This window comes from Falco naumanni, chromosome W (genome assembly GCF_017639655.2).
Source record: "Falco naumanni isolate bFalNau1 chromosome W, bFalNau1.pat, whole genome shotgun sequence".
In the NCBI taxonomy this organism is placed as follows: domain Eukaryota; kingdom Metazoa; phylum Chordata; class Aves; order Falconiformes; family Falconidae; genus Falco; species Falco naumanni.
The window spans coordinates 3632058-3656395 of NC_054079.1; the positions used below are offsets into that span (position 1 = coordinate 3632058).

The 24338-nt window shown below is 38.0% G+C and overlaps 1 protein-coding gene across 1 annotated transcript in view; it reads left to right on the forward strand.

Moving 5' to 3' along the window:
* LOC121080703 (potassium/sodium hyperpolarization-activated cyclic nucleotide-gated channel 1-like) overlaps positions 1-24338 on the forward strand; it is a 180323-nt gene that overhangs the window by 130190 nt on the left and 25795 nt on the right. The window contains exon 6 of the mRNA XM_040578839.1: positions 13948-14188. Coding sequence (XP_040434773.1) covers positions 13948-14188 — 241 coding nt within the window. The remainder of the gene's footprint in view (positions 1-13947; positions 14189-24338) is intronic.

Below are 24338 nucleotides of genomic sequence, written 5' to 3' on the forward strand. Positions count from 1 at the left end.
GACAAGGAGAATGAAAAACAACAAAGCATAAAATGCTTTCTGAATGCACAGTTATGGACTTATTTTCCAGTTGGTAAACTGGTGATTTAAGAAGGTAAATCTTGTTAAAGCTGTGGGAGATACCCAAGTTAAACTCTGCGCATCATAGCAATGCTAGATCTTTGTTTTGCTTTTTTCCTAGTACCACTTGAACAAAAAAAAGTGCCTTTTTTTGAAAGCATAGTGCCTTTTTTTGAAAGCAGCACAAAAATCTGTCTAAACTAGTTTTGGACTATTGGTGTTATCTAGCAAATACAGTAAGCAAATGCTAATAATATTTTCTTCAAAAATTGTCTTGCAAGCTAGCCAAATGTGGAATAATTTTTCTGATGTCTTACTACCTGAAAAATTGGGGGTGTCCTCCTCAGTTGCAAAATAATCTTTTGAAAATGTAATATCCATATAAAGCCCTCTTTTGATGAAGAGTCTTTATGTAAGAGATTAAATGGAAATGGGAAATTGCAAAAATTATTTTTGTTTATTCATAAGCTGTTCTTCTAATATTGCATCTTTGATTTTCAGTGGGCTTGTCTGTGTCCTATATTAGTGCTTGAAATGACTTACAGATGGAGAGATAATGAAATATAGCATGATTTGGATGCACAGGGTGTTGTTTAATTTAGAGATGTGTCTAACACTGGAGGAACATAGTGTTTGATATTTATAGTGATTAACAAGAATCTTCACCTTGGGACTAAACTACTGTTGTGCAAGACTGTTAGAGATGAATGGAGTTAAAAAGCTAGTGCAAAATTTAGATTATGACACTGTGAGTACAGTTACAGACTTCCCAGTAGCTCCTGGACTGAGTTCAAGGTAATTGTTTTTATCTGTTGGCTCTGTCTATTTTGTGATACCTTGACAGTCTTGCTCGGTGGTAGCACTGGATCCTTAGCCAGTTTCAGTAGGAGTAGAGCACTGACTGGGAAGGAGTTTCCCCAAGAGGATTTTCATCTCCCAGATTGTGCTGCAGAGTCTATGTTTGTTAATTTTCTTGTGAATAAATCCATTTTTCTTTTCCCTCCTTTGCAAAAAAGCAAAAAAAAATATCTGTGACTGGTAGAGAGGATACTAAAAAGGTGTCTAAAGCACATACAATTGCAAGTTTTATGAGCTGATCAGTGCACCTTTGTGTGCTCTGATCACTGTAGTACATTTGAAGCAATGGATGGTGCCTTGCTAGAAGGCTAAACTATTTTGTAGATAAAATAAATACTTATGTGATTATATATACTGTAAAAAAAAAATATCACATTCTTTGTAATTAACAGTTTTAATTTTAGCCTGGGTTGTTTCAGCTAGTCATTAGATAACTGCGTAACTGAAAACTAATATTTATTTCTGTGATCTTGTGAATGTCACTTACATGTATTAAAAAAGTTCATTTCATAGTGAGAAATTTTTTCTTGCACTAAATTGAGAATCAGGAAGCAAAGATAGATCTGTATGTACTAAAAAACCTAAGAAAATAGTAGAACTGTCACAGCACTCTCAATACTAGCTGGCTGTAACAAGGTCTTTTACCATCTCATACCAGCATATGCTTCATACAGTCCCTCTACTACCTTCTCCTCACCTCATTCAGATTGCGTGTTCTCTCTTCTCTTACTTTTTCCTCGGCTGCTCTCTCTTCACTGGTTCTCAATCACTTAACTTAACCAGCCACAGCTGCACCTTATCTACATCGACCAACCCACCACCCCGAAGCCAACCCACAGTTGTATATTATCAATGCTAATTAACCCAGCTTCATTCCACTACCTATAACTACTTAGAATCATTTGAAAAACATACCTGATGAGAGCATTATGCTGTGGGAGTTGGACAAGAGATTATTTGGGAAATACATTGGCTAGTACAGGCATACACAGTCCTTGAAACAAAAATCTAGCAACTCATTGTATCACTCATTGCTAGATATTGTATTAACACTTGGATATTTATGAAAGCTGGTGTTTTCTTAATCATCCACATTTCACCAAGAGTAGAAAGTCTCTTATCAGTAGAGGCTGGAAATAAAATAGTTCATGCTTTTTAGCATCTGGCACAAAATAGATTTGCTACAGAGAGTTAGAGAAATGCTGCCAAGATTATGTGTGGATGGCTTAATATATAACAGACCTTGAATGGAATTAAGAGGCAATGACATCTGTAGACCTGCTGAGCAGAACTGGAGGTGTCTGTAGCTTGCTTTGCCATTCTCTAACACCATACACGTTCTTCATAATATCAATACTTACAACAGTGGAACAAACTTAGAATGTGAGAAAGAGGTTAATACCCTTCCTGAGACATTATTTAAAGTTCATGACTGGCCTATATTTAGGCCACCATGTGAGAAGTTGTTTGCTGAAAATAGATACAAATCATGTGTCCTTGCAGAATACATAACATCAGGACATTTCATTTCCAAAGAACATAATTAGAACTGGGAGCAGAATCTTCTGTCCTCTCTCCTTTTTGCTTGTAGATTATAACTTCAGTTATACAAGCACACACTCTTACATAAGTTATATTAATGTTTAAATATTTAACTGAAATGAATTTGAAATACAATGGAGCACATTAGTTATTTCAACTTTTATATTTTTTAATATATTTAATGTACAAAGTCTTGACAATGATTTGCCTCCTAGTTGTAATGTGACTCCTTCTTTGTTACTCTGATACCATGTGCACTTGTTTACATTATACACTAATGGCTCAAATACTGGCCTAAAATTCCTTCAAGTTGTATTCCCTAAAGGCCTTATTTTTTTAACTTCTGATTGGTACCTGTTCTACAGCAGATGTTATCCCCAAATTAAATATCTTTTTTTCAGGGCTAATTGGCCATCCCAAGATCTGCCATTATTAAACGTGTCTGCCTACTGGATATTTAAAGAGTGTGATGCATTACTTTTACTCCAGCTTTTATTACTATTCCACATAGGCTTAGTCTATTCCTGCCAGTTTGCCTTCTTTTTCCTCCACATGATCTGCTATCGAGACTGTTCTTGCTGTCACCATGCCTCCTCAGAATTTCTTACCCTTTTTATACCTCCCATGGCATTTATGCATCTCTTTCCCCTGCAGCTAACAATTAGTCAGTGGTACTCTCAAGCAAATTCTATCTTTGGGGCTGTATGGTTGTCACTCTACTAAGTTATTTCCAGAGACTTCATCTTCATTTTTACTATCTGATATCTCTTCTAGAGCCAGCTCTCCGTGTCTCACCCTTTCATTTGTAACTGAGCAGCATCCTCATGTTTCACTGTAAAACTGGGCTTCAGAATCTGTATGTTCAGTATTTTTCTACATCTATATGCTTGTGCTCCAGCACAGCAGACTGAATGTGAGACATGAGTTCCTTACACTCATGTTGCAAGTTGCTACTCACAACACAGCATCACTGAGCCCTTGCTCCTGATCCTACTCCAGCAGCCTTTTCAGTAGTTTCATTTAGAGGGCAAATTCAAATGGTCTCATAATTAGCTTGTCCCAGTCACATAGTAAAGCAGTGATGAAGGCTGATTCAGAATTAGAAAAGGGATTGTGCAACCTCCTTTCTTTTATATTCTTCTGTTATATATAGATATGTACATATATAGCTGACGTATATATTCTAATACACACACACACAGAGGCATTCAGGGTTCTGTCACACATTTGTCTAAGAAATCTAAATAAATCTTTTCATTTTTTATAAATGCATAATGTAGCAATGTTTAGATTTTGTGTGTTAGATTAAGTTAGGAGTTTGCTGTTTATCTATATCATAATATAGAGTAGGCCTTCATTGAGTAGTTACAAAGCAAATTAGATGCAAACAGAAATGTAATTAAAAACTCTAAACATAACTTCAGTGTGGATATTTCAAACTCAGCTAATTGGGATTTATCCAATATAATCAGTAAGATTTAATTTAAGTCATTTAATAATTTTAGAGAGAGAGGCTTTGAACCAACAGGCTTTTAATTCATAATAAGAAGTGTTAACCTAGCAATTAACAAGATGACAGTATTTCTGATCCAGAGCTCTTCGAGAGCTTTAAAATAACTCAGTGAACAAAACACCACTGTTTTTTAAATAACTGTTTTCCTGGTTGTTGTTGTTATTGTTTCAGCTAAACCCTATACATAGAGTGTAGATAAAGCACATTCTCTTGAGAACTACCTCCTTGCTGACTCAGTTGTTTTGGCCATTTGGGTTGCAGTACACAGGGGACTGGAGAAAGGAGGAGGGGACAAAGAGGGAGGGATAAGATGGCAGAAGGAATATCTTGCCTGTTGCAGAGCTCATAATAAACTCTCCATTGAAGCATTCCTAGCTTCAAGTTCTGCTTTTGATCAAACAAGTGCAAATCAGAAATAAGTCAACACAAAAATTTATATCCAAGTCACAGCTTTCTATTTCTCCTAAGGCATGTTGATTTTTCCCTGCCACTTAGTACTTAGCTTCATACTTTGTTTTAGCACCCTGCTAGCTTCAAACAGATTTTTTTCCTCCTTGCCTTCATCTACAAGTCATAGCCTTCCTTTTTTTCAGTGAGACAAACTGTATTGTTCAGGCATCACATGCTTTTCTGCATTGACTGGCATATTTTACACAACAAAGCACCCAAATCGTTATATTTTACCTAATAAGTCACAGTAACTCAGGCTGCCTTTGTGAAACTCCACTCTCTTGCTCTTTTTCTTTGTGACTTGCTTTCACTCATACACAACTACTCTTCCTTGCCATCAGGTGAATCAAGCACTGTTCTGAGAACAGCAGCACTCTTTCCTGCACTATTCTAAAACAAAACCATTTTTTTCTGGCAATCAGGTAAAATCTCACTGACTTTGGTGTGTATAAGAAGTAGTCTTCATTCAGAAAAGCAATAAGTAGCATTTGAGCTTTTTTTTTTTTTTTTTTTAAGGATATAGTAGAAAAATATAGTAGCTGCCACATAGATCACATACTAGGTCAACCACAGATTGATTGGTGTTAGCAAGTGGTATCACTGGAGTTTCAGTACAAATGCACAAGAATTAATATAGTTTCCAGAATCATCAGATTACCAGATAGAGGAGGTGACTGGAAGCTCCAAATACAGTGGAAAAGCAATACTACAGTAGATATTAACCTGTGAGCAAGCAGATTAGACAAAGTTTTGTAATTATTAGTAAAACCAACTTTCTTCTGTTCCGTAATCACTGTTTTAGAAAAACATGGGTTGTGCTTCATTCATTTGTACAACAAACATGACTAATTCATGCCACCCTTCCATGTACTAATACAAGTTTCTGATAGAGATACCAATAGGATTTTGTAAACTTCACATCTCTTAGGATTCACCTTTCTGCCACAATTTGACAATATATGTGTTTAGATCTGTAATCTCGTTGGTATAATAGGACAAATTAAATATTTAAAATCCCTCCCTAAACCAAGACTTTAGCCTTAAGTGCCCCCTGCCCAAGATAGTATTTAGTAAATAGAATCATAGAATGGTTTAGGTTGGAAGGGACCTTAAAGACCATCTAGTTCTAACCCCCCTGCCATGGGCAGGGACACCTTCCACTAGACCAGATTTCTCAAAGCCCCATCCAACCTGGCCTTGAACAGTTCCAGGGATGGGGCATCCAGAACTTCTCTGGGCAACCTGTTCCAGTGTCTCACCACCCTCACAGTAAAGAATTTCTTCCTAATATCTAATCTAAGTCTATCCTCTAGAATATGCTAGTATTAGTGAGTATCACACACACAAATAGGAATAAAGATATTTGAATATTTGGGGACAGAAAACTGAAATAGTGTTTGTTAAATTAATTTTCAAATTGAAGTTTATTTAATTAATAAAAGGGAACAGTATAGCAAGTGCTGTATTGTATAGCACTAATTCCATATTACCTTCTGTAATAAACTGTGTGGGTTTTCTATGAGCATTCAGGAAATTTCTTCGGCAGTACAGTTCAGAAGGAAAACCTACAAGAAATAGAGGTTGGTCATCTGGCCCAAACTTTAAGTACTTATCTGAGTAATCAGGACTTCAGGGTTTTTGAAATTAGACTGACTATCTCACAAACATTGCCTGTATCTCTATTCTCATTTTGATGCTTCTCATCCCTTTTCCAGCTGGAAACCAAAATTAAGAAATATAGAACATTTCAGAACATTAAAGATTAAAGCTAAATTCCCTTAAAAAAATAGCCCAGTTTAAGCATGGATGGACAGTTGGGTGAATGAAAGGGTAAATAGGTAGTGTCTGTTTTCTGTCTTTCTTTTGCTCTTGTTAAATCTTCTGAATATAATGGAAGATCCAGAGAAGAGAAGCATGAAAGGCACAAAACTACTCTCTCTTAAGCTCAATTAAAGAAATTAACAAGCTGGGAAAAGATGGATATCCTTCATCAGACATCATTGGAAGTTTGGTTGAACCATATATTCTTAAAAGGATTATCCTGTCTGCATTTAAATGTAATGCAGTAATAATTCTGAAGCCTAAAAAATGCATATAAGGAGTTGAATAGAAAATTCTAACCAACTAGGGAATAATAGAAAAGTATGCAGAAGGCCAACATTTAATCAACAAAGACAAGAAAACATAATTGGTCAAATCTATATCCCTTCTGCTTGCAAATGCATAAAAAAAATTGCTTTCTCTTAGGAGACAGCAATATTAGCTAGCATATGCACTCTTTAAGACTGACTTGTCTTAAAATGAAGTGAACAAAATAAGATGGGGAAAAAAAGAAGAAAAAAAAAAAGAAGAACCTGCTTCCACTCAGTCTTGGCAGAATCCAAGAGAGGATTTCATTCAATATTTGGCTGGAAAGCATTTTTATTCCTCTCTTCCTTTTGCCTACCTCCTTTTGCCTGTCTCATCTCACAGCTGGCTGGAATATTTTCTGCATCTGGGTAACCTCTCTGCAGATGTGCTGGAGGTCTTGGGGACCTGAGGGCTTTGAAAGTGTAAATACACAGGCTGTCCATTGGTTTTCAAGGCAACTAAGATCATATGGACTGTCTTTTCCCTAGAGATCAGAGGTTTTTCAGTTTTTGTGCTTTGTCTTTAAGTCAGATATATAGCCACAGGGGCTAGAGAGCAAGGTTTTCTAAAGCCTACACACCCGCAATATCCAGCTATGTTAACAGAATGGCAAAATATCAAAGTTCTAATGAAAAGAGAATTGTGTTTCCCATTGTAGCTCTAGGCATAAATGATGGTATCCACAAGTTACCCTATTTGTAAGTAAAATTTAAGCAGGATCTCTGTGTTAAAAGTGATCAATGTTATTGAAAAATGGAAATCCTATTGAAAGAGAAAAATGTAGTCATTGTTATTTATATGAAAGCCTCTGAGAAAAATGTTTGGTTTTTTTTTAAGTGATATACTCTGTATAGATGATTAAACACGATGTGTCAAAGCAATTTGAACAATTTCCGGTGCACCAGAAATAAAGAATATTGCATCCCATTATTGCATGTAGATTTTCTGGCATTAAACAAGTTGTGAGCTAATGATGTAGTCATTCATTCAGTGGAGTTATAGTCCTAGTCCTCCAGATTGCCTGCTGTCATAAAACCTGTGAGAACTTAATATCTGTAAGATGCTTCCTTTCTGCCAAAGTTGACTATAATTGACAAATGGGTTAGAAAATTACAGGGTATCATGGACACATACAGAATATGACTCCTTAAAACCCAGTTTAAATATATTTAAGCTGCTCATATAACCCCAAATCCCTAAATATCATGCTTTTTCCTGTAGTTCACTCTTAATCACCTGCTCAATAATTTTCTTTTTGTAAGTTGTTTCTAAGAGAAAAAATATCTTTCTTAATGAGGTGATTTCTTCTTTCAATAGTCAGGAAATTAAGACTGATTTATTTTTTCATCTTTTGAAAGCAGGGTGTAAAGGAGAGATACTCAGAAAAAAATTGCATTGTTAAAGTTATGCACAAGATTTTTACAATAGTATGTAGAAGTGACCTAATGAAATTAAGCAGTTGTTTGATGTAGCCATAAACAGGCTTTGGTGGCCTACACCAAAGTACGCAATTTGTAGATGGAAGTAGTACCTTTTATTAGCTCAATTGGATTAGTGGGAAAAAGTAATCAAACATTTCAATAACTTTGTCTGCTTTTTTCTAGTAAAAGCTTTTTCTAGTTAAACTAAAAGCACCACCTTTATCTAAAAATCTTCTCCTGGGAAAATGTCCTAAAAACTCTTATAGATGCCATCATATAACTAACACAGTGAATCACTGTCATGCCCTGGTCACAGCTAGGACAGCTTTGCTGCCTCTATAAATGTGACATCTTGAGATGCATCAGAACAGTCATCCAGAAATACTGAACCCATGCAGAATTATAATACATAATGATTTAATATCGGTTTGAAAAAATAGCCAGAAAGGCCAAGATGAGTGATAAAATTGGTACAATATAAAGGAATAGGAGCCAGTGTAATTACCTAACCAATCTTATATAGACTGTTGGACCTCCGACTTAGTTCTTGTGCAACAGAGACCAACACTTGAATTAGATCAACACTTGTTCCATGTAGGTCTGAATCACTTGTGCCCTTTAACTACTTTAGCTATATAATACACTCCTAATCCTTTCCTAAGGCTTGTCGTGATTTAACCCCAGCCAGCAACCAAACACTGCCAGCAACAAAACACCATGCAGCCACTTGCTCACTCCCCCCCCCCCTTCCCCCCCTTCCCAGAGGGGTGGGGAGGAGAATCAGAAAGGAATGTAAAACTCGAGGGTCGAGATAAGAACAATTTAATAATTTAAACAGAATAAAGAGATAAGAATAACAGTAATAATAACAATAACAAGAATAATAGCAATTAGAATGGAAAGGTGGAGGGAAAAGGGTAAAATCCAAAGGAAAAGGGAAAAGGGAAAAAAAACAAGTGATGCACAGTACAACTGCTCACCACCAGCTGACCGATGCCCAGCCAGTCCCTGAGCAACGATCCCCCCCAGCTAACTCTCCAAGTTTATATACCAAGCATGATATCCCATGGTATGGAATACCTCTTTGGCTGGTTCAGGTCAGCTGACCTGGTGGTGTCCCTTCTCACTCTCTTGTGCATTCTGGCTGGCAAGGCCCAAGGAACTGAAAAGTCCTTGACTTAGTAAAAACATTACCCAGCAACAACTAAAAACATCAGTGCTGTTATCAGCATTGTTCTCACATCATAGCCAAAACACAGCACTGTACTAGCTACTAAGAATAAAATTAACTCCATCCCAGCTGAAACCAGGACAGGCTTGGTATTTTCTTGGTTTAGAGGTGACACAAAATCACTATTTCTTCTAATTAAGTTATCATATTAGGCAGCATAATCTGGTTCCAGTCTGGCTCCAAAGAATTAACTCAAAGAAAATATGAGTGGAAGATTTTTCTTTGCACAAAATGTAAACTTTTAATTTGTCAGTTTGTTCTTTTGTTACTTTTGTCTTAAAATACAGAACTATTTCTCCTAGTACTTTCTGAGTTACATAAAACAACATGAAGCACATTCATAATATTTAATGTTTCTTTCTCCCTAAGATAATATTTAAAGTAATACACAAGAATCTGAAATTGCAGTGCTGCTTATGATTAAGACTCAGGGAAATGTATTTTATTGCTCTGAATAATCTCTTATTTAAATAAAAATACTTTAAAGAAAAACAAAGAACATTTCTTTCTCCCTTAGTAATTTTCCACCTTCTAACATATTAAATAAGGAAGGTTTGTACTTTAGCATAAACTTTCACAGAAAACTAATAAACTAATCAACAAATTGAGTGCATTACTAGGATATAACGGCTGAAATTACCATATGTATTAGGTTTACGTGGTTTTGGTAGCAGGGGGGCTACAAGGGTGGCTTCTGTGAGAAGATGCCAGAAGCTTCCCCCCATGTCTGACAGAGCCAGTGTCAGCTGGCTCCAAGATGATCTGCTGATGAGATGAATCCCTTTCTGCTTGGGCTGGGCTGGCTAGGTGCAGTGGAGTCATGCAGGCCTGAATTCTCTATCTATATCATGTTCACCTATGAAGCTATTAAGATACATTACTGATCACTTTTTTTTTTCCAATTTCCTTTATTTTCTTCATCTGCCCCAGTTCTCAGCTTTCACTCCAGACACCTTTTCTCCAGGTACTGTGCTCCCATGCTCTCACTTTTTCAGGAATTTAAATTTCTCAATTTGTTTTTGAAAGTCAACCTTCCTGCCTCCTTTTTTCCCTTTCTTCTAGTTCCTTTGTGTGTCTTCTTTTGATTTTCCTCCCACTCTCTTTCTTAATACTCTACCTAGGTCTATTTTTCTCTTTCTTCCTGATCATGACTGGAGTTGAACTTTTCACTCTCCCAGCCTTTTCTGTGCTTCCCCATCATTGTCTATATAATTTCTAGTCAATTTTTGCTTTCTTTAGTAATCTTCTTTCTCTGCCTCCTGGACACACCAGACAATTATTTAACTCTCAGAAACAGAAAACAAGCAGCAAGTCTACTAAAAAGTCCCTGAGCAAGGCAAGACATGTAACAGTTGTTTCCACCTTTCTAGCATCAGCCGAGACTGCAGTAACAAAGTCTCATATGGAGCTGAGAATGTAGTCTGGGACTCCTTGCTTGATGCCACCATACTGCAAGCAGTGAGAGAAGAGAATAACTTTCCCTTGGAAGGGAAGCAGGGTGGCTGAAGCTTTACTGAGAAATTAAGTTCCTTGTTACCTATTTAGACAAGAAGGAAAAAAGGCTTTTCCTCATCCTTTAGAAAGGTGGTCAGATGTAATCTCTTTTTTAAATATTTATTCTCTCATACAGAATGTACCAGGGTAGCCTGGGATTACTCCTCTTGACTTAATGACTCAGCAGGATTCACTGATCCTTAATGCCAGTGACACTTCTCTGGTAGTTCACATCTTGCAGTGCTGTTGCTTGAGATAATTTTTGGATTCAGGCAAACAGCACCACATCTTGCATCAAATTTTCCATGTGTTTTTACAAGGAAGACTAGTTTTTGGGGGCTTTTAAGCTCTAATTCTGATGTCGTGTGAGGAGATAGTGTTGTCCCATAGTATTGCACCAGTAGCACCCATGCCTTTGTCTGCACTGGGTGGGAGTCATAGCTAGATTGCTTCTCCTTTCTGAAAGTAGAAATCTCCCAGTCATTACAAATCTCTGTGCTCTTTTCCTTCCATCTTTTCTGGTTTCCATTCCTGCCATGTATTCCTGTACATTTCAAGTTTCATGCAACCATGAAGAAGTCTGTTCTTGATCTCAGATCAGTCTCCTCCTGTCTTAATCCAGCCCATTTATGTTTAGCCATGGAGTCCATACATGGTGCAGTGTTTCAGGCATGCTAAAACACTCATAAAACAAAGAAGTATGGCAATCAGAGAGGGTGAGGGAGAGTGAGGCAGTACAGTGAAAAGTGATGGAATGGTAGTGTTGTTCTATTTCCATCACTTATAAATAATTATCAGGTAAAATGTTCTTGGTGGAATCATATCCCCACTGAATTCAATTGGAGTTTAGTGTTTGACTTCAAACATGTAGCATCTCTTCATTCACTCCATCTTTAACCCAATAATTCTGAAATTAAATCTGCATTAAGATATAATTATATAAAATTATATGGTTTTGTATCTCCTTAGTTCATTCATAGGAAAAAAGATATACTTATCTAAGTATAGAGATGATGCTATTGAGACCAAGGTTAAAGAGAACCACTGTATTGCTCTTTGTTAAGGCTCAATGTTCATTTTTGCTTACAGACACTTCTGTTTCCACCTTGCCATTATATGACACTTTCTTGTGGGATTCTCAGAAGATATCATAAGTCTATCTTAGGAGTAGCACAAGAAAGCAATTTTGCTCTGGCTTTTCTTTTTTTTTTTTTTAATGGAAAATAAGACGTTGCTAGAGATAACAGCTTTCTGCTTCCCAGGTGCCTGGTGAGACATTTTGCTTCACATTATTTTTCCAAGTTCCACTGGATTTATTTTGAAAGGGTGTAATTTCTCTGGGAAAGGCGGTTGTTTCTTCACGCTTAGATCATTGCCCATGCCTCTTAATTGCCTCAGTAGCCAATGGCTTCCCTTCAAGGGGAGATTCCCACCTCCTTCCCACATGCAAGGGGACTGATTTGAAGAACCCATTACAGCTTTGATGCTTATACTGTGGAATTAGCTGAACTTTCCCATCATGTCTGCAAGTAGGATATCAGACGGTGGGAGTGGGAGGAGAAAGAAGGAATTTGTCTGAACTGTGGACAAGCATATCTCAACTTGCTGCCCAGAGAGCAGGCTGCATGTGATATATGAGATAAGTAAGTATGAGGCAGCAGATGCATGGAAGGCTGAAAGAGCAACATCCAGCAGGAGTGCAAGGAACCTTAGTCAAGGAGGTAAGAGCACTGGTAGGTGGGATAACTCCTTTACATCAGTCATGAAGGGTTGTCTTGGTGTCAGAAATACTAGGGATGCTCCTCTGACACTGAAATAATATTTAGCTCTCCAAAGCAGTTAGGTGACTGCTGGTTGTATTTTTCTTTTATTTCTTCTCTGTGCATTTATACACAGATGATCATATATCCTTTTCCTGTCATGTTTGGGTTGCTAACTCAGCACATTGCCTGCCTAAGCCCCTCTTCATGTGTAATACTGATTAGTCCCAGTTGTTCGGTACACTGTTAAATATGAATAACTGAACATGTTCATTTTCCTACGACAAAGTAAGGTCTGCAAGAATTAGCTTGAAACAATTTGAAATTCATGAAATGCTTTCAGTCGTTCATTTTTTAATTTAAAGCAAGTAGGACATTTACAGCTTTTTGGTACTAATGCTTTCATATAGATGTGCTCATAGTTGGCTCTGTAAATATAAATATTCTTGGTGGGAGATGTGGTGTATGAAGGCACAGACTCAGGTTGTGGTGCAACCAGAGACACCTTATTGTACAGAGAAGCTCATATTTATATCCCTGAGCCTGGATACGAATTCCAGCTGTATGTACCACCAGGCTCAGGGCAAAAACCATTCATGCAGTTACATAGCTATATATCACTACAAGCATGCAGACACCTTTTGACTACTAGATAACCATGTTTATCTTTCTTACTTTCCTTCACAATACCCAGCTGTTCTCTCATCTCCTGCCAGATCAGACGTTCTCCATCCTCCTCTCATACATTTCTCTTCAGACATTCTCTATCCTCCTCTCATACATCTCTCATCTCCTTTCAGTAATGACCAGACATTCTCCATACTCCTCTCCCCCAGGAGACACCCTTAAGGCCTGTAGCAGTCTTAGGAAAATAGTACTGCTTTCTGCATATAAGGGTCTACTGTGTATGCATTTCTTTGAAGAGCAGGAATGTATGCCTCAGTGTTTAAAAGATGAATTAAATTCTGGAAAGGAAATTTTCCTGTTGATTTCAGCTAGCCCTGCAGCTAACTATAATGTGCATTTATATTACCACTGCAGTTGTTCCATCAGAAAGATTACTGGTGTAATATTTGAAAACACAGTGCTAAACTTTCTGCTTGCATAACTTTTATCACTTAATACAGTTACTGCAGCAACTAATCTTGTTGTCAGCCAGTGTAATTCCTATTTTATTTTTATTTTTCTGTCATCTTTTTTCCCTTAAAAGCCAAGGGAAATAATAAATAACATGAAAATCACCTGAAGAAGACAACCTTTGACCTCAGTAATACAAATCAGTATTGCACTCTTGTTTTAATCACTTAAGTAGAAACATGAAAATGTAATGAAAAGATTAAAAAAATTAGACACAGAAAGAAACACAGAAAAGTCCAATAAGAGCATAAATAACTTATTTGTGAACAAAGCAGAAAGTCTTTTCTCAATGCCCATCATAATATATGTATTTGATAACCATTATTATTATTATGTTTCCTTCCCATTTAGGAGATTGTCAACTTCAACTGTCGGAAGCTGGTTGCTACAATGCCTCTTTTTGCTAATGCAGACCCAAATTTTGTGACTGCTATGCTAAGCAAACTGCGATTTGAAGTGTTCCAGCCTGGAGATTATATTATCCGAGAAGGGGCTGTGGGTAAAAAGATGTATTTCATTCAGCATGGTGTTGCTGGTGTCATCACCAAATTCAACAAGGAGCTGAAGTTGACAGATGGCTCTTACTTTGGGGGTGAGTAGGAAAAAATTAATTATAACATTGGACTGAATGCACTAGAATAAAAAATGTTCAGATATCAGAAATATAAAGACATCATAATAAGTCTACTGAGTTTCTTTTGCCTAGACAATTCGAATTGCAGTGAAGAGTGCACAAAATATTTCTGAATAAGACATTCAGAGTCTGCTTACTGTTGCAAGGATTGCTATTGAAAATACAAAATGACCTTCCTGAATTTTCAAGTTATTTTGAATTGAGCACTGTTATTTAACAGACAGTATTTCAATAAAAATATAATAATTTGCATAGCAATTTTATAGGTATTTAAAGATAAAATAATCAGGATTCTTCTTCTTTAAAAAGAGATACAAATTTTGAGTCATAAATGTAAAGCACTTCTAAAAGGTAAAAATCACTGCAAGAATTACAAAATTAGACAGTGGATAAAAGACTATATGGGATATTTTGGTATTCTTCAAAAATATTTCAGTCTGGTTTTAGTGCTTTTTTACTGATGTTTAGCACACATCAATGTTTATCCTTCCAGCATATACTGTGGAAAACTGGACTCCCTATTTGAATAGATAGCTCTCTAACAGATGTATATTAATAAAAATCAGACATGAATTTTAATCCAAATTAAAATAATCTGGCAATCCTAATGAAAAATAGGGTTTTTATTTAGATGAATGCATCTGGATTTTTATATTTGGATTAAAAAATTCTTTTTCTTTTTCTTTTTTTTTACATTTAATAATTTACCGGTATGAAGATGTTGTTACTTGTGACTGTAAATTGTCTTTGTTCAGTAGAATAGGTGTCTGCTTCTGTGGGTAGCAGCAAGGCTGGTTTCCAGGACCTGATTGATCATTTGCATGTACCACTGCTGCCCATGGGAGTTACAATTAGTTGGTTATTGTATTAATTTTCTGTTGAGTCCCATGAATTATTCCAGAACTGAGTCAAAAGCCTTTCACAAATTGTTCAATTGAAATCCTAATCGGTGGCATTTAGCTGTTATACAGAAGTGGGAAGCTTAGAAAACTGAATTGGGCTCAGTGTTTGAATTGGGCCATAGTTACTTAACTAATCCTGTTTTAGAATAATACGCTAAAGCAACTCCTACTGATCTGGCCACCAGGCCTTGTCACTCTGCAGTAGCCTCTGGAAGGTGATTTGTACCAGTATTTGTTGAAGCACTTTAGTAAAGAAGTCTTTTGCTTATCCCATGGGCTTAAACTGCAGATGCTGAAGACAGGAGATTAAGGAGAAAGAAAAGGTAAATGCTGAGTATGAAGAAACAAAGCAACCTTGGTCTTGGTCTTCTCTATCCTTAGCAGTGCCCTAGTTTATGAAAATGAGTTTGCAAGAGCCTGTGTGCTGAATCTGGCCATAATACTCCTCTGAACTAGCAGAGGATCAGAGGACATTGCACATGAAAGTATTTTACATAACTGTTAGCCTGTTGTCGCAGTGCAAGTACTTAGCTTATCCTGTTCACCCAATACCCTTCTTAGCAGGAATGCAGACAAAAAATAAGCTATTTGCAATATCCAGAAACCACAAGAACTTATTACATTGCATACCAAAGCAGTTTTTTTCATCCAAACTACAGCTGGGATGAGACAAGGGGTGCAAAAATTGGGGCAAATGCATCCAAACCAAACAGCTGCTCAGGCAAATGGGAGATAATAGCTGCTTGGAGAGGGAGAGGGAGAGGAGAGGGAGAGGGGAGGAGAGGAGAGGATGCAGGGAGAAAGAACCTGAGAAAGGAAGTGCCCTGAGATCCAAAGTGTTGTGATTCAGGTCTGTTTTAACAGAATACCATATAGCATTGTGAATTCCCAGAAGTAGGTTTCAGACCCTGGAGAAGAAATACCTATTTGACTGCAGTTGAAAAGAGTTGAAAACAAGCTACACATCAGATAACTGTGAATTGAAAAAGTTTGATTTGTCAAAGCAAAAAACCTAAAAATAATCTAATATTCTCTTCTCTCTGGAAAAGATGTTCTTTCCCTGAAATGTGTATCATAATCTGAGTAAAGCTTCCTGACCAAAGCATAAGAAGTGCTGCACAGTAGAATAATACCAAGCTGGAAGAATAAGCCTGTGTTCAAATCCTAAGGCAAATAACCCTTTTGTTTTGCCTAATGGAGACATGCAAAATCTGAGGCTGAGATACCATTTAAGAAGCTGCAGTTTATAATTTCAACTGTATAGCTCCCAGTTGTGACCCAATAAATCAATATCAACACTTGTGCTCTCACAAGCATGGGAAGGACACAGGTGGAAGGGATGTGCCATACCTAAACAGATCTTTTTTTTCAAATGTCTTATGAATTGGAAGTTCACAATCCCAGCTCAGAGATACTAACCGTTGGATGTCAGGTATGTCCTAGATTTTGGGTTTCACAGAGGCCCTTGGCTCTGGGGAGATTCAGGAGTTGTCCCTGGAGATGCAGGCTTGCCTTGAGAACTTGTGGAGGGTTTTCACTGACATCCCACCTTGGATTTGGAAAATGTTTATCAAGCTTACAATATTTAAAATGTTTGGGTATTGACAACATTGTATTAATAGAAAAATTCTGACACCCCAGAGTTGTTGGAGAACTGGAGTTTAGTGTGAAAGCCATGATTTAACAAGAGCTGAAGCTGTGTGGCCAGTATTTGGGAGAGGCTTGAATGGAGACTGTTGGGAGAGTGAGAGCCTGGAAAACCAAAAGTTGCAGTAATAAAGAGAGGTAATAGCTGGAGGTTTGAAGACTGAGATGCTACTGAACAATTAAATCCTCATGCCTGATCTTTGTTCTTAATTAAAAAACAGGCTTCCCTATGGATCTGGGTGTTATAAGTTGCACATGTAACTAGATAAACCTTACAATTGCTTAGAAATTCTCAAAAAGAATGTGCCTGGATAATCATCAATGGAATTGATTGATCAGGCTACATTTCACCTCTGCTTTACATTGATTTTTGAGGGAGGTGCAGAATGGTGACTCTAGAGAGTACTCCATAGATCTGGGCTTGATTACTGCCTGCCTCTTTCCTCATCTGTGCTCACTGGTTTCTCATTTCTGGAGGGAAGGACTAAGTACAAGACAGTGGCCACAGAAATACTGTGGTTTGTTCATTGGTATTCCTGTGGCAAGAGCATTCTATCCCTTAACCTTTATGCGTGTTCATTAATCTATTTTTCTTGAACTTTGTGTGCAGGAGCATTACTTAGCCCAGCAACATGTAGGATGCTAATTTAGATCCCAACAAGTTTTTTGTCCTTCAGTATCCTAATTGAAGGATATTATCACCCTACATATCTACTCCGAGTACTAATGTGAATTTGAAAGTAATTTCTGGTACTATCCTTTTCGCTAGGCTGTGTACCCCTCCACCCTTGCCCCCACTTCCCCTTCGACAGAATATACAAAACATGTAAGGGAAGAAGTGAGAAATACTGACCAGTCTACACTCCCTCAGATCTGCAGTCAACATATCAAAAAACAGTGTCCTCCAATTACTGGAATAACAAAACAGATAAATAAATATGTTCAGAAAACAGACCAAAGAGGAAATGTTTTAGAGAGTGCCATAAATTGTCTTGAACAGACATGGATCAGTAGAAGAACTGTTTCATAAAGATTCAGGACAATCCAGTTTTCTTTTCTTTCTACTGACATTTAAAGAAAACAGTAACTTTTTATTGCCCTAACTTAGAATTCCTGTCCTTACGTGATGTGCTTGTGTGAGTTTTTATAGAAGGGAAAGGAATTAGATAATGAATGCTGATTTTGATGCTAATTTTCACTATATTGCTCAGTTATATATTCATTTCTACATCAGTAAAATTTTGTAATCCACAGTTACCAGTGGATAATTCCAGGGTTTTAATACTCTATAGCTGCTTATAGAGGATTCTTCAGGACCATATCTTATAATTTTTGTGGAAATTTTGCAATACTCATTTTTCCTAAAAATCTATGGAGTTTTGATGTCTTCCTTCACTTTTCTTTTCCCTCCTGTTTTCTAAAATATCTTCACTTCCCCATTATCAGGAACTGAAAATTCAATTATATCAAAGCAGTGAATATGTCTTTTCTCTTTACAAAAAAAAGAGAATGGAACTTCTCCCACTGAGACCGACACATGTTTCATACAAGGAAACAAGGTTGCTCTCAATTAAAATTATAACCTTCTCCCACCTGCTTCTGTAGGATGGGCAGAGTACAATGTGAATGAAGAATGTCAGGAGAGAGTGGATGGTCAGGAGAAGGTAGATTATATTAAGACATAGGACATAACCATAGGGGAGGTCAGAAGAGTGTGGAGGGTGAAATGGAGGTCAACAGAGAGAGGACTGTGTGGGTAGGAGTTAGGTCGTGAGTGGTGCAAAGAAATGACATAGAGGAACTGTGAGTTCAGCACAATGTCATGGGCATGAGACTGATGAGAAAGGGAAGAAAATGCAAGGAGGAAGAGAATGTGTGAACATGCCTAAAGCAACCTTCAGAAGCTGGAAAGTGAGGGAGAAGGTGCTTACACCTATCCCTTTTGAATAGCAAGTAGGGAAACCTGACTGCATGTGTTTGCAGCTAAGTTGAATTATAAGATTGATATGCACACACTTGAATTCAGCCTTCCTGGGACAGACAAGAATCGTGAGGCAGGTAAAAAATGTAAGCAATTATATTTTGAGGATCATAGAATCATTTAGGCTGGAAAAGACCTTTGAGATCATCTAGTCCAACCGTTAACCCAGGACTGCCAAGTCCATCAGTAAATCATGTCGCTAACCATCGCATCTATGTGTATTTAAATACCTCCAGGGATGGAGATTCCACCCTCCCTGGGAAGCCTGTTCCAATGCTTCACCACCCTTTCATGAAAATTTTTTTCCTAATATCCAGTCTAAACCTCCTCTGGCATAACTTGAGGCCATTTCCTCCTGTCCTGTCACTTGTTGCCTGGGAGAAGAGATCTACCCCCACCTACCTACAACCTCCTTTCAGGTAGCTGTAGAGAACAATAAGATCCCCCCTGAATCTCCTCCTCTTCTGCAGAATAAAAAACTCCAGTTCCCTCAGCCACTCCTCATAAGACTTGTGCTCCAGACCCTTCACCAGCTTTGTTGCCCTCCTCTGGACATGCTCCAGCACCTCTACATCCCTCTTGAAGTGAGGAGCCAAAACTTGAACAGAGTATTCGAGGTGTGGCCTCACCAGTGCTGAGTACAGGGGGAGGATCACTTCCCTTGTCCTTCTGGCCACACTATTTCTGATGCAAGCCAGGATGCTTTTGGCCTTTTGGGCCACCTGGGCACACTGCTGGCTCATGTTCAGCCAGCCTTCAACCAGCATCCCCAGGTCCTTTTCTGCCAGGCAGCTTTCCAGCCACTCTTCCCCAAGCCTGTAGCATTGCATGGGGTTGTTGTGACCCAAGTGCAGGACCCAGAACTTCTCCTTGTTGAACCTCATACAATTGGCCTCGGCCCATCAATCCAGCCTGTCCATATCCATCTGCAGAGCCTTCCTACTCTCAAGGAGATCAACACTCCCCCCACACTTGGTGTCATCTGCAAACTTACTGAGGGTGCACTCGATCCACTTGTCCAGATCATTGATAAAGATATTAAACAGGACTGGCCCCAATACTGAGCCCTGAGGAACACCACTTGTGACCGGCTGCCACCTGGATGTAACTCCATTTACTATCACTCTTTAGGCTCAGCCAGCCAGCCAGCTTTTAACCCAGCATAAAGTACACCCATCCAAGCCATGAGCAGCCAGTTTCTCCTGGAGAATGCTGTGGGAGATGGTGTCAAAGGCTTTACTAAGGTCCAGGTAGACAACATCCACAGCCTTTCCCTTGTCTACTAGGTAGGTCATCTTGTCGTAGAAGGAGATCAGGTTTGTCAAGCAGGACCTGCCTTTCATAAACCCATGCTAGCTGGGCCTGGTCCCCAGGTTTTCCAGCACGTGCCATGTGATAGTGCTCAGGATGATCTGCTCCATAACCTTTCCCAGCACTGAGGTCAGGCTGACAGGCCTGTAGTTCCCCAGATCCTCCTTCCTACCTTTCTTGTAGACGGGCATCGCATTTGCTAACCTCCAGTCTTCTGGGACCTCTCCACTTTGCCAAGACTGTTGATAAATGATGGAGAGTGGTTTGGTGAGCTCATTCGCCAGCTCCCTCAGTATTCTCAGGTGGATGCCATCCTGCTCCATAGACTTGTGCACGTCTAAGTGGAGCAGCAGGTCACTAACCATTTCCTCCTGGACTGTGGGGACTTCATTCTGTTCCTCCTCATCCCTGTCTTCCAGCTCAGGGGGATGAGTACCCTGAGGGTAACTGGTCTTGCTATTAAAGACTGAGGCAAGAAAGCATTAAGTACCTCAGCCTTTTCCTCATCCTTTGTGGCAATGTTCCCCACTACATCCAATAAAGGATGGAGATTATCCTTGGCCCTCCTTTTGTTTCTAATGTATTTGTAGAAACTTTTTTTTTTTTTAATCTTTTAAGGCAGTGGCCAGCCTGAGTTCTAGGTGGGCTTTCATCTCTCTGATCTTTGCCTTGCATAACCTTGTGACATCCTCATAGTTCTCCAGAGCTGCCTGCCCCTTCTTCCAAAGGTGGTAAACTCTCCTTTTTTCCATGAGTTCCATCTAAGCTCTCTGTTCAGCAGGATGTTGTGATGGCTAAATTAATTTTTTTGTCATCTGGTCCATGGTTTTGAGTATTTGCAATTTCTAATACTGAAAATTTAAAGTCATTGTTAAGTATATAGCAGTGGAGAATGAGACATCCCCAATTTTTTTGTCTGTCTCAGTACATATTTTTGTTTCTCTTCTTTAATACCTCTATATTTCAAACTCATTTATGCTATAATCCCAGTAGTAAATGGTAAGGAGGAAATTGCCAGGTTTCAGTCCTACTGAACCTTTTCCTCTGAGTACCAGATAATTGTTTTAGATAGACTTCTTGTGATAGGAGGAATTACTGAACAGATTGCATATTTCTTCCTCACTAGACACATAAAATTGGTAAAAAGCAAATATTTTGAAGTCTTTATAGATGAAGCACAAAAATATGGGTCTTTTGCTTATAGAGAAGCATAGTTCATAATTTACTGAGATTTTACAAAGCAGAAATAATGTGTGTAATGAACTTAATACTAATGTTATCTACATTATAACAATATACATTGATATAAACTGGTGTAATACCACTGATACGAGGCAATTCTGATTTTTGCTGGAGTTAATGATATCAGAATCATTCCATAATGATATTATATATGTTGGTGATTCAAATGTCTTATGATTAATAACAAACATGCAGGAGTTTAATAAACTAAAGAGAAGTTGGTTTTAGTAAAAGAACTCCTTTCCAAGAATTCCATTCCTCTTACTCAATTGGTTCCATGCATGGCTTTTAGAGCTCCTTTAATCATCATCATAAGCTCTGGCTCTGCAAGTTCTCCTTCCCTTCTGGAAAGTCCTTTTCCTCCCTTTATTTTTATAACATTTAGTTCATGGAATACTTTAGATTTTAAAATATTTTATTTTGTCTAAATTATTTAGTACTGTTTTCACAACCCAAAAGGAATTGTTTAGGATGACCTCCTTCCCCTCGGAGCCAATGACTAAGTTCGTGATACCCTTTGACTGAATTAAGATGAAATGACACCAACCAACCAGTTTTATAATTAATAAATACAAAATACAAGATGTGGTTAGATACGATAGCTCAATAGTGATTACTTTAACTGGATAAGCAAGTCCCGTGCCACACGCTGTCACTATTCAATAAAGAGAGGAGAGGAGAAGAAGGGGGGGGGGGGGGGGGGGGGGGGGAGGGGAGAGAAAAGAGAGGTCACCACCCATGGATCCAGCAGCATCCCATTGGTCCTCTTCACCCTAGGCATCTTGGTGGGGAGGTCCCACCCAAGCTTTCATCAATTCGGGTTTATGCTCTCGAAAGGATGCCTCCTCATTTACATACAAAGTGAGGGTGGGTGTGGTCTGTGCCTGCACAAGTTCAACATGTGAGCAGTGGTGGTCGCAAGTTGTCCTCATCAGCAGTCGTGAGAGGTGAGCGCCCCCCAAAGCTTTCGGCAACCCCTACTGTGCACATGAGCAGTTGCCTTATGTTACCACAGAAGTCTCTTCCAGGAAGCGCTAGCTAGATCTCACCTTCATGAGACCTAAAGCCATTCCATCCTGTACCACCTTGTGGTTACCAAATTAGGCAACAGCAACTCACTTTGCAGCAACAGCTCATTTTAGTTCCTCTCCAATTTGAGCAGAACCGCTTTTTTCACCAGTTCCACTTGAATATGTGCACCAAGAAATGTTTAAGGCAATTATTAATATATTGGTTCCTTACAACTGTTTTAACAGCTATCCTTACACACTTGAAATTGTATCTTGCATTGCTTCAGTTTGTAGAAGGCCAGTTAGAACTACTTTGACCTACCTATTATTGATGGAGCTTTTCCCCATTTCTGAACAGCAACTGTCAGTATATTTTAGACCAGTGCATTGGAAAATAACACCATGTGAAATGTTGAGTCACTTCAGATTACATTTTGCCACTTTTTTTTTTTTTCTGGGTACACTCTAGGTACTTCCTTTTGATGGTCTACTTTTAAGAATTTGCAGTATAATATTGATGATAAATAGAGAAAATGCTGTTAAAGTGCCTGACCACTCACTGCTTTACACCTCGTAATTTTGTTGTGGTTTAACCTTAGCTGGCAACCAAGTACCACACAGCCACTCGCTCACTCCTCCCCTCCCCTGGTGAGATGGGGAGGAGAATTGGAAAAAAGGTAAAACCTATGAGTTAAGACCAGTTTAATAATTGTAATACAGTAAAATATAACAATAATATTAGTAATAATAGTAATGAAAAGGGAGATAACAAAAAGAGAGAGAGAAATAAAACCCATGAGAAACAAATTATGCACAATACAATTGCTCACCACCCACTGACTGATGCCCAGACGGTCCCCAAGCAGTGATCGGCACCTCCTGGCCAACTCCCCCAGTTTATATACTGAGCATGACGTTCTATGGTATGGAATATCCCTTTGACTAATTCGGATCAGCTGTCCTGGTTGTGCTCACTCCCAGCTTTTTGTGTACCTGCTCACTGGCAGAGCATGGGAAACTGAAAAGTCCTTGATTTAGAGTAAGCACTACTTAGCAAGAACTAAAAACATCAGTGTGTTATCAACATTATTCTCATACTAAATCCAAAACACAGCACTGCACCAGCTACTAAGAAGAAAATTAACTCTGTCACAGCCAAAACCAGGACAAATTTATACCTGGACAATATTATATGATACAGTTTTACATTTTGCAAAAACACTGCATATGGCTACTTCTTATTCAAGGTAGTGGTGAATTAAGTCTCTCAGTATTCATACTCCAATTCAGTACTGCACTGAAATATATAATTAATTATAACTAGCCTCCCTGAGGTGTGATCATTCACATTCTTAATGGCAAGCACACTGCTTTAAAGGAGCAGAATCTCCAGATCTCCTTACCAACTCATTAATAAAATACTTTTAAGGTGAACAGTATAAAACCTTTCTCTAAAAGTGTTGTCTGCAAGAGGTCCTAAAATTGGATTTTTTTTGGCACAGACTAGTCTGCCATTTTGCGTATACAATTTCCTAATAGTATAGCACAACTCCTTGTTCTGCATTATGTTGTTCTTTTGACAACATATTTTATATAGAAAACACCATGCAGTCAGAAGAACTTGCTATTTATCCTTTTTAAAAGTCTAAGAGTCTTAAAGAAGTTAGAAATAAAATAACTTACTCTGCAATGATAGAAGGTAGAAGTGGATATGGTTTTAGGAGTTTTATTAATTAGCAAAACCTAAAATGTATATTTACAATGTTAATAATAATAATGCTAATAATTTCTAGTATCTAAATAACAAAGTATTCAAACTAAATTTTAATTCTGATTTTGTGCATTCGTGAATATTATAAATAGCTTTTAGTTTAGTTTTTATATCTAATAGTGTCAATACTAGACACAAGCAAAATGTCACATCAGTATAGCTTGGAAATCTGAAGTGACCAATACAGATAAACCAAAAGATTATTTTGCAAGTACCTTCACTTTTACACAGTAGAATTTAAACT